At 39.2% G+C, this 11,574-nt stretch overlaps 1 protein-coding gene and 2 non-coding genes across 12 annotated transcripts in view; all 3 read right to left on the bottom strand.

The window, feature by feature from the left end:
* CEP295 (centrosomal protein 295) overlaps positions 1-11,574 on the bottom strand; it is a 55,211-nt gene that overhangs the window by 5,506 nt on the left and 38,131 nt on the right. For all 10 annotated transcript variants that reach the window (XM_060605343.3, XM_060605338.3, XM_060605337.3 and 7 more), the window contains 7 exons: positions 10,886-11,051; positions 10,605-10,748; positions 6,493-6,636; positions 2,643-2,740; positions 1,991-2,093; positions 1,334-1,585; positions 64-203 (listed from right to left, as the gene is read on the bottom strand). In XM_060605343.3, the coding sequence (XP_060461326.3) occupies positions 64-203; positions 1,334-1,585; positions 1,991-2,093; positions 2,643-2,740; positions 6,493-6,636; positions 10,605-10,748; positions 10,886-11,051 (1,047 nt within the window). The remainder of the gene's footprint in view (positions 1-63; positions 204-1,333; positions 1,586-1,990; positions 2,094-2,642; positions 2,741-6,492; positions 6,637-10,604; positions 10,749-10,885; positions 11,052-11,574) is intronic.
* Positions 2,189-2,258, bottom strand: LOC132662655 (small nucleolar RNA U2-30). The gene has a single exon (XR_009602670.1). It is a non-coding gene; the product is annotated as a small nucleolar RNA U2-30 (small nucleolar RNA).
* On the bottom strand, positions 2,442-2,521 carry LOC132662656 (small nucleolar RNA U2-19). The gene has a single exon (XR_009602671.1). It is a non-coding gene; the product is annotated as a small nucleolar RNA U2-19 (small nucleolar RNA).

Raw genomic sequence — 11,574 nt, 5'->3', positions numbered from 1 at the left:
GCTCTAACAGAAGAAAAACTGTTTTTGGAAACTCACAGCAATGAAGCATCTACATTACTTTACCTGGTAAAAGTCTCTGCTGTCTTGAGAAATCCCAGAGTATGATGATAACATATCAAAATCTGGATGTGGTTCTAAGGGTTTAAATAGCTGATGATGCAGATTTGGAAAAGTGTGTTCTAATTCCGGAAAGTCAAGGTCAACTGTTAGAATTTTGAGAAAAAAAGATAAAATTTAGTTTTAGGTAACTCCCAATTCAACAAAATTCTTTCCATTTTTTTTTTTCATTACCAGTAGATGCTTTCAAATTAAGTCCTATCATCATGTCCAACATACAAAACATGAGGATACTCAATGACCAAAACCTTTTGACAACATTTCCATTTTTACTAGCTCTAAAGTAAGAGGTTAATAATTAGGAGTAAGAAGCCATTATGATCACTGTTTTGCTATAAGCTTTGTTATTCTCAGTTCATTTTAGGATCAATGATTTTAAAAAAGAAAAAAAGTGTCCAACTTTGGCTATGGCCACAATCTCACAGTTCGTGAGTTTGAGTCCTGCACTGGGCTATCCACTGTCAGCAAAGAGCTCACTTCGGATCCTCTGTCGCCCCCTTCTCTCTGCTCCTCCCCTGCTCGGGCTCTCTCTCAAAAATAAACATTAGAAAAAAATAAAAAGAAAAAAATCCTTGTTCACTGTTCTGGGTGTTACTATGGGTCAGGCATTGTCCTTCATGTGTATCATTTTGTTTAGCCTCCCAACATCCCTCTTTTAGAGAAGATGAAAGAATAACAAGCAGCCTGCCCATGGTGTCACAGCTAAAAACGATCACACTAGGACTCAATGGTCTCATCTGTGAACTCCTTTCTCAATACTGGCAATAGAGCCTCAGCTGTTAGAGCTAACTTTGCAATGGTAACGGAAGATTTGTTGATCTCTTCTGTATGTTCTTCAGTCTGATTTGTCCCAGATCCCCTCTTGCACTAAATGCCCTGTTTGCCGTGTCCATGTCATAACTGCTGCAGCAGTCCATAAAAACATAAAGCTCAGGGCGCCTGGGTGGCTCAGTCGGCTAAACGTCTTGACTTTGGCTCAGGTCACGATCTCACGGTTCGTGGGTTTGAGCCCCACATCAGGCTCTGTGCTGACAGCGCAGAGGCTGGAGCCTGCTTTGGATTCTGTGTCTCCTTCTCTCTCTCTGCCCCTCCCCCGCTCGGTCTCCCTCTCTCAAAAAATGAATTAACATTAAAAAACAGAAACACGAAGCTCAATCACTCCTTCAAACTAAAAGGATGAAAGGTTATATACAAGTATTGTTCAAAATCATTTTACCCCGCAAGTCTGTCTTCTCAGTCATCAAATTTGCTTCATTTATGTGCTTTTCCATCATCTGCTGAAAGTCTGTCTGACCAGACGTGAATTTTTCCACTGCAGGCAACACAGGTTTATGAACTTCCCCAGGGTCCTGCCTTTGATAACTGACTTGTGATGCAGGAACTACAGAACTTAATACATTTGTTTCCTCTTCTTTAGCAGTGGTAGGTTCTTGTTCCCTGTGGTCCGATGCATGCTCTGAAAATGACCCTGAAAATTGAGTTTAGGGAAAATATTTAATGGCTGGGCACTTCCTTAGAGACACATTTTGGGAGGCCCAACAATATATGTTGATAAGGGAGCAGGGCAATGAAGAAATCTGCTCAGATAGATTCCCACTGAATGGGAAAATATGACCATAGCAGATAATTGTCAAAATGTAGTTGGAGATCCACAGAGCATCTCTGTGGGTCTGCAGGCCTGTGACTTCCAATCATGGTTAGAGTATCATACTGTCCAATATTCTGTCAGGCATGAATAGTTTACTCCTGAGATTTAAAGAAACAATCCCTCTCAGCACATTGGGATGATCTTTCAATGTTTGCTCTCACCAATCTATCAAACTCCACTGATGCTGGTCCTTCAATTTATTTACAAACATTTTGACATTATTACCTGCATCTGTAAGGCTCAAATCTGTGTTTTCATAACTTAAAAAGCTCCCAGTAGAAACAGTTATTGATGATAATGGCTCATGATAAATCTCTTCTGTTTCAGCCTAAAAATTAAGGGGAACATTAGACTACAATGTAGGAAGTAATAGCTAGAAAAAACTCAAATCAGTAACAGTTCTCTTTTAGCAGTTATCAATTCTGAGCTCAGATCAAGTGTAGAAACCTTCATAGCTGTAAAGGTCAGTACTAAAACCTTTTCATCATTGCTCAGAACTGATTAGACTTTCATACACACACGTATCTCCTCCACCCCATCCCTATCTCATTCATCAAGTTCTTGGTTATATACTATCACCTTTACACACACACACACACACACACACACACACACACACACACGCACACACACACATACCAGACATAGGCCCTTACTGTTTGAAATTACTTTTGCTTCTCAGAACTACAGAGATCATGCATCAGATAGACTGGAAAGTCTTCTGATGCTCAGATTTGGCTATTTTCATCATTGATCCACTTCAGGAAGAGTAGATCTCAGAGAACACAGACTTTAACATTTCACAACTTGTACAAACTAAAGACAACGTAAAACCAAACAGGTCTAACAATGGGGTACACATTAAGACATTACTAACATTACGTGGCTTCACAGGTGGACTCAGATATGTATGTTCTTCCTCCACAGCATAACTTAATATTGCGTCATTCTCAGTCACAGCCTCCTTGACCTTGACTGAAATGGAGGGGAGGGGAGAGAATTTAGACTATTACAAATCAAGTTCTTAGCACCAAAGGACATCATTTCTGTTTTCCGACAATTTTCTTTCATATTTTGCTTTGTAAGATTGCCTTATCTTAGACCAAAAAGAAACAAAAACATTCATTTTATTATTCATTAAAAACATTTCCTAGTCATCTTTTCCCTGGAAAACTGTACTTGTTATTACTCTATGAAAAATAGAAAACTGCTAGTATGATGGGAAATGCTTTTGTTATTAAGTGAAGAATATTCTATCATGAATACAAGATGATCTCAAAGTTGAGGAAAATGCATATAAAAAAAGACAAAAACATTAAAGTGCAACAAGTGGTAGGAAAAAGAGGAATTTTACTTTTGGTGCTTTCTAAAATCACAATGAGCACATACTGCTTTTATTATGAATGCTTCTTAATTATATTTGATGTATTAAAAATATATAAACATTATTTTGCCTCACTTGATAATTCAGGTATTCTGAGTTAATTTCTCTCTTACTCCAAAAGAGTTTATGAGAAAACTGGCCAAAGCGTATAGTCATCTGTGGCTCTAAAACAGAATAAAATTAAAACTGTGCCACCAAATACATAAACTTTGTGTCTCATTATCACCGTGATTTTATTACAAGATATCATACACATTAACAGTATGTTTCTTAAATGTTTGTGTGAGAAGTATGTTCTAAAAGATAACCCAGGCCACACATGCATATTACTCATATATTCATAATATTTATATTATGGATAATGAAGCAGAAGCAAAGCTAATACCAAATATTATAGTAAGTACAATCTGTTCTTAAACACTTTTTTATTCTCTTCTAGTTCATTAAAAAATATATCATTGTGACCTAACTGTTCTAACCAATAAACTGTTACTCGGTTTCTTCAATACACACTACAATTTTCAGTAAAGACACTAAGAAATGGTGAATTGCAGGGTAAGTTGTTATTTTTTTCTTAGGCAGCTCATTTCAAAAGCTAGCTGGGAGATAGGAAATTAATCTGCAGTTTTTCAATTCATAATCACAACTCTACACGGATACCAAGAAGACTCTCCCAGAGGGATGATTTGGGTACTGGTAAGAGGTGAAAAATAAAAATGAGAAAGGAACAAGGTCAGAGTAATTAACGATGTTGAAGAATTCAATGGACAGGTCCCCGATGGCAGTTGGCAGAGAAAAAAGGGTCACTGGTTTGTCCCCGATAGAAGGGGCCCATGATGAGATTACTCAAAAAGGGAAGTAGCATCACCAAAGCAGAGTAATGCCTTAAGCAGAGTAATCTTCCCATGCTACCCAAGAATTTCCTGCTCTCCTTCAGAAGCAAAGCCCCATTTCCTGCTTTCCTACAAAAGCAAAGGCTACAGAGCTTGAAGTTAGTGATCCCACTTAACCTACTAAGAAATTAAGGCAAGGTGATGAAGACCTGGATAAAGAGGAAGGGAGGGAACAGAGAAGAAGTAGAAAGCTAGGACGTTCTTTTCTAAGACAGAAAAGATCTGAATCCAGGGATGATTATAAGAGAAAAGCAGTCCCTGAGAGCCAGGAGCTGACCCAGCACTATCACTGAGGCCTTGGTGTTCTGTTAAACACGAGGAATTTCACGGTACCAACAGAAAAGGCCATTCTGTGACTATGATGGATCAAGACAAAAATCAGGCCACTGGTATGCATGTCTAAACATAAACAAAACCATGAGTATTATCCAAACCATAAAAATGATCAAGCATCTCTTTGCCATGGCCTGAATTATTGAGACAGAAAGTGTAATTTTTATATATGTTTAATCTGTCAGACATAGTTAAGAATGATAACTTAGAGGGCTGTCTGGGTGACTCAGTTGGTTAAGCGTTTTGGCTTAAGAGTCTTAACTTTGACTCTGGATTTCGGCTCAGGTCACAATCTCACTGTTCATGGGTTAGAGCTCCCGTGTCGGGCTCTACAGTGACATTGTGGATCCTGCTTGGGATTCTCTCTCTCTCCCTTTCTCTCTGCCTCTCCCGCGCGTTCTCTCTCTCTCAAAACGAAAAACCTTGGATAATTTATAATAAAGGCAATAGATGCTCGTTACGATTTCAAAAGTTATGAAGAAATAAAATTCTTCCTTTTCCTACCATTCACAAGCAACCACTTACTGCACTTTGGTGTTTTCTTTCTTGCCTTTTTTTATCTGAGTAACTGCTGCTTCTTTACTAAGTGTAGTTTTCATAAGCTTTGCACCATCATTCCTACCTCCTGGATAAGTTTTTATGGTACCCAATAGTGGAATTGCCCCTGCTTCTTGATAACATCCAATACTCATAAGCAAGGCCCATTTCCTTAAAGCCTCCCCCAGATCACCAAATACAGGCCCGAATCTTACGGTAAGTCCTTTCTAATACCTGTCCTGAAACACCTCACAGCTCCCTGTGCTGGGCATTCTACCTCACTGCAACAAGTCAGAACATTCCACTTTGTTCAACTATGGCTATGTTCCTGGTCCTCTTTGGCTGGAGGATGCTTGCGGGTAGAATAAAAAGGAAATACAAGTATTCTTTGGCTAAATTTAGAAGAATGGTAACAGTTTCATTTTAAAATGTCAAAAACTCAGGGCACCTTGGTGGCTCAGTTGGTTGAGCATCCAACTGTCAGTTTTGGCTCAGGTCATGATCTCACGTTTTGTGAGTTCAAGCCCCACATGGGGCCCTAAGCTGACAGCACGGAGCCTGCTTGGATTTCTCTCTCCCCCTCTTTCTCTGCCCCTTCCCCAGTTGTGCTGTCTCTGTCTCTCTCAAAAATAAGTAAATACATTTTTTAAAAAAGTAAATAAATAAATAAAATATCAAAAACTCTAATTCACTGGAAATTATATCCTTTGCAGCTATTTCAATCTCCAATTAAAAAGAGATGTAAAATGCTCTATAAACCCTCAAAAAGAGAATGGCTCTCTCTCATCTCTCATTCTATTAAACTACAGTGATGGCTAAAATTAAAAGAAATCTGCTTGGAAAAGGTAACTGCTGAAAAGTATTGGCACTAATGAAGCAGCACTGGAACTATGCTTTGTAGGGCAAGCAATATTATACCTATAAAACAGAAATTCATAAGTGAAGAAATTAATCTGGTTGTGTTTTGGTGGCAGGATTAAGTACTTTAAAATTTTTCCCTTGCAACTCTATTTTCCAAATATTTAAAAGTGAACATAAAGCACGTCATTTAGAATACCACAGAATTTTTTAAAGATAATATTTAACAGTATTAAGTTAAATGTGGATTGTTACAAATAAGCTTAAACAAAATTTGCAGAGGTTGCCAACTGTGAAAACTTTATATCCTCATATGCTTCCCATCAGCATTTATTTAGTGAAACAATTTAAAAGCAAAATTACCATTCTCTAAATAAACTCCACTTCCTTCATTCAACTTTTTGTGTAAATAGTACATGTTTTTTGTAAAACAAAACAAAACAAACAACCCTACAATACATAAGCATATAAAATAGAAAGTGAAACCTGGCCTCCAACAAAGGTAAACCTGTACCAACACTTTGGTGATGATAATTCCATACAATTTTTACACCATAAAGACAGGTTTTACCCCCTTTATTTAACAAGTACACAGAACTGCACATTACGAATGCACCATAAGGATTCTATTCCCAACCGTCATTAAAGTTATCTACCACTTGTCATTATAAATTACACTACAATAAATATCTCTGTGCACAGGAATTCCACTGGTCTCTCACCTGCTTCACTGGAGTTAGCACCACAGACGTTCTCCTGGGCAACCGGGTAAAGACAACCAAATGGTTCACAGTCCAGTGGGCTCCCAAAGAAACTTTGTTCTCGGCTTATTGAGACCCTCAGGGGATCCCTGTCTTGACAAGAATCTGCAAGGAAAAAAAAAAGATGGACTCATTACATTTCCACAGTTAGTTAAAACAAAAATGGCAATTTAGGGGCGCCTGGGTGGCTCAGTTCGTTAAGTGCCTGACTCTTGGTTTTGGCTCGGGTCACGATCTCATGGTTCAGGAGTTCAAGCCTTGTGTCGGGCTCTGTGCTGACAGCATGCAGCCTGCTTGGGATTCTCTGTCTCCCTCTCTCTCTGCCCCTCCCCTGTGCCATCTCTCTCTCAAAATAAATAAATAAACTTAAAAAAAATTAAAAATTAAAATTAAAAGAAACCCCCAAAACAAACAAAAAAGGCAATAGAGATTACAGATAAAAATCTGAAATTTTACACACCTGATGTATGTAGCAAGGAAATAATAACCGCTTAAGTTTTTCACACAGGCCTTTAAATTACTTCACTTCCATTTCCCTAACTTTAAGGCTGCTCCTAGTTCAAATACCAGATAATACTTCAGTATTGACCAATCACAGGATCAAGTTCCTGGAGAATTCACTAACCACTGATAGTATTCTAACGTATGTGTTGATAGCATAAAGTCAAAATAACCATGGCTAATCTGTGGTATGACATCAAGACAGAGGTTTGCTCTGGAGAGAACTGAGAGGCCATAGTTGGGAGGACGCGAGAGGACAGTCTACGGAGTTCTGTAACACTCTAGTTCTTGACCCGAGTGGTGGCTACATGGGGATGGCTATTACAGCGATAATCACTGAAATAAACCCTTATGATTTGTGCAATTCTCTGAATATTATACTTTGATACAAATATAATAATGAACAAGTAAGGGAATAGAGGCATGGGAGATACCCAAAAGTAGAAGCTAATCTACTGTGCACCACCTTAGAAAAACTTGGCAGTTAAAGGCACCGAATATTACATAAGGAAAGTGTGCACCAGGGAACTGAAGACAGGGACAATGTTTAAAAATATGTACTTCGAACAGACCCATCCCACCGCCTACATTTATCCCCAGAGGAGACTAACGATTTATGCTCTGGAGAAACTGAATCCAGTACACTCTAAACTCAGGGGGGCTCAGCACTGAAAGAAAACAAGGGTGGGAGGAAGTAAGAGTGCCAAAAGGAAGTCAGGGGTAGTAAAGTCTGCATCCTCAATGCAGATTCCCCCCAGGTCTGGCTCCATAACAGCAACAGCCAGACTTGTATCAAGCTTGGCAGATCTTTCCTTGAAGAAACTAAACTCCATACTGCCTCAAGGAAAGAACCACAGATGCTAAATTGAGGGTGCCTGATGAGAAACCACCTTTTCTAATGAAGTCCAGCAGGAAACAGGGCCGCCAACTGCACAATTTCTTTTATTTTTTTTTTTAACATTTATTTATTTTCGAGACAAAGAGACAAAGTCCCAGCAGAGAAGGAGCAGAGGGAGAAGGAGACACAGAATCCAAAGCAGGCTCCAGGCTCTGAGCAAGCTGTCAGCACAGAGCCTGGTGTGGGGCTCGAACCCACAAACCGTGAGATCATGACAGGAGCTGAAGTCGGACGCTTACCAACTGAGCCACCCAGGCGCCCCCAGAATTTCTAATTAGCCATGAGCATCCCACTCAAATATGCAAGATATTAGAGAAAAGCCTCTAAAAAAATCAGAAACAACAAAAAAGGAACAAAAGAATTTGGACAGAGAAAATACAGGAACCCAAACAAACAAAACACTATATGTATATATATATATATATATTCAAAGTAGTTAATTGCATTGGTGACACAACAGCAGGATGCTATGAAAAAGGAAAAAGACAGGAAGAGTAAGCTTTTAGAAAGTGCAATGTGATTGTCAAAATAAAAATTCGTAAGTGAGAAATACACTGAGGCAATTCTTCCAGAAAGTAAAACCAAAAGAAATGAACTATAGAGAAGAAAATTAGAGGATCAATATAGATCAGTGTTTCTCAACATCACTTTTATCATCAGTCTTTGTAGTCATTATTTCTTGCTCTAATTGCCTCCTACCTCCATGAAATTTTAGTAACTACAGACGTACTGCTTATCTTTTTCTGTACAACTGTGGTTTGGTACCTTTCCAAGAAGCAGTTTTTGTCCCTTCTGGAAGCGCTAACACCCTTATTAACAATGCAGAACAGCTGTCCTCCAACTTCCAACTAGGTGTTTCACAGAGAAAATAGTGTGATCTTCCCTTACATTAGAGGTATTTAACAGAAGTATTAGTGTAAGAAGACAGATATTCAACAGAAACTTTAAGCAAATAAAAAATGACAATTTACTATAGAAAAAGAAGTTTTAGGGGGTGCCTGGGTGGCTCAATTGGTTGAACATCCAACTTCAGCTCAGGTCACGATCTCGCCATTTGTGAGTTTGAGCCCCATGTCAGACTCTTGTGCTGACAGCTCGGAGCCTGGAGCGTGCTTTGGATTCTGTGTCTCCGGCTCTCTCTGTCCCTCCCCCACTCACACTCTGTTTCTCTCTCAAAAATAAACATCAAAAAAAAAAAAAAAGAAATTTTACAAAAAAGGAAATATAGCACACTAACTGAACAGTGAACAAAACTTAACACGTTAGCATGATAGTAACTTAGGTGGATTTTTCCTGAAATGTATTGTCAAGGATAGTGGTAAATATAAGAAGAAACATAAATGACTTGAAAAGTGGCTGTCTCTGGTAAAGTTAAGGGGTGAAGGGTGGGTAGGGGCAGGAAAACATGCTGTTTCATGTTATAACCTTTTAGCGCTATTTGCCTTTTTAAACTGTGTGCCTGTCGTATTCTGACTAGAAGTATTTCCCAAAGAAGTGTGATAAAGGCTAGGATAAAAGCTCCCAAAGGCAGGGGGCGGGACACTTGATAGCTCAGGACAAATTTACAGGGAAGAACCAGTGAACCCCACCCTGAAGGAAGGGGCGAGATCACGAAGGGCCTGCAGGTGACAGTAGGGACTTTGACTTAATTTAGACTTACTCCTCGACTCGAAGGGAAACCCGGTGAAGAGTTTCAAACACGGAGATGCAGAGGGAGACTACTCTGGATATACCATGGGAAAATGAGAGTAAAGCTAGACTGGAAACAGGGAACACTGGAAGCTGTAGCAGCCACTCAGGAGTCTGCATGAAGTGAGTGGCAGTGGGCAGGGAAACAGGCAGGTGCCAGAGCGGAACAAGAACTGAGAAGTGGTGATGGGTTACTGCGTGTCGGAGAGATCGACACAAGGATCTGCTTGGATAAACTCGATCAATTATTTGCTTGAGTCTGAAATCTAAAAATCATTATGAACTCAAACAGGGCTATTTACTAAAGATCGCAGGGAGGAATTTTCCAGATCACTGCATCTAGGAAGAAGTAGAGAGAAGAACTATACCTGCTTATAACTGTTCATAAAGCCAGAATTTTAAGCATAATAATTATCCTCAAAAGATACACGAAAAGAGCAGTGAAGGTATTGAAGTAGAAAAGCAGCAAAGAAGAAGAGAAAAAAAGAGTTACTCCTAAAGAAACAGGTTTAGAAGGCAGATACAAAAGGAAGCATAGGGAATACAGTAAATAGGTTTTCACCATACACAAGAAGAAATTAGTTCCCTAATGCCACATTTCTTTAAGTCCAAATTTTAAATACTGTTTATGTAAACCCATTTTTTTTCTTTCATGAGTATTCGCAGTCTGTTTCTTCAAAACAAAAATTTAGCATCCTGAAAAAAATGTAGAAAACCGGCAAACTATTAAACAAATCACATTTTATTGGGGCGCCTGGGTGGCTCAGTCGATTAAGCCTTCGGACTCTTGGTTCAGGTCATGATCTCACGGTTCGTGGGTTCGAGCCCTTCATTGGGCTCTCCACTCACAGCACAGGGCCTGCTTCAGATCCTCTGTCTCTCTTTCTCTGCCCCTGCCCCACTAGTGCTAGTTCCCTCTCCCAAAATTAAATAAATGTTAAAAAAATTAAAAACAAAACCCTATTTTATCAAACCGTATGTTTACCTAGTATAGAAGTTCTGCCACTTGCTGGTGATTCTACCTCTTGTATAGCACTAAGTTCGTGTTGGTTCAAATCCAATCCACATTTAACTTTTGCTACAGGCGGCTTGGAGGATCTCCTGCCCAGTTCTTTGTCCAGATGCTTGCCTATCAAGTCAGAGACAAAGTTAGGCCTAGTACAGATCTGTTAACATACGACAAACTTTTCTTCAGCCAGAGGGTTGCGGGAGGTGAAAGCAAAGAGTAGCCAGCAGACAGTTAACAATAAAATGCAATTATCTTACCACTTTGCTGGGCACTACTTTCTGAAAGCAGCTGATTGTCATCGCAGTTGCTCCTAGTAACAGGCCTAATGTTTTCCTGATCATCTCCTGCTAGGTCTTGGGGAAGAGGAAGCCACTCTCTGAGCTTCTGACTTTGCATGTCATTTCCAACTGTGGGCTGACTTATCTGAAAAAGTGGACAATTGAGGGTGGGGATGACACAAGATGAGAGATCATGTGAAGAATTCATCAGATGTGTACTGCCCTTCTTAAATTAGAACCTCAAGCAAATAAATAATTCCATCACTCACACTGTTACAGCTTTGTACATTAAAAAAGATGAGAAATGCTTCTTATACAGAAACCATATTCCATTGAAAAGTACAATGTTGGACTTAAAACTCAGCTTCCACTGTATCTTTCATAAGACATTCTACTTGAGTACTCCCCCCTGCTTTTCTTTCCCCATTACTTTTCCTTAAAAAGACCAGTAAATCCCTAGAACTCAAGTACTCATGAACTCATGAACTCAACTCAAGCTTCCTTTGAACATCAAAGGATTTAAGGAATTCTATTTAGACTAAACCATAGATTTAGGAAGTAACCTTTTAAAATAAAATAGACACCTTCACACTCAGAATATACTCCTGTCTCCCCTACTGAGAACATGGATGTCTACGTGACCGTGGTAGAGTCTGCCCTCTAATTCA

The sequence above is a fragment of the Panthera onca genome, chromosome D1 (assembly GCF_046562875.1).
Source record: "Panthera onca isolate mPanOnc1 chromosome D1, mPanOnc1 haplotype 2, whole genome shotgun sequence".
Taxonomy (NCBI): domain Eukaryota; kingdom Metazoa; phylum Chordata; class Mammalia; order Carnivora; family Felidae; genus Panthera; species Panthera onca.
The sequence above is the reverse complement of the archived record's forward strand: the minus strand, read 5'-3'. Positions and strand labels throughout refer to the sequence as shown.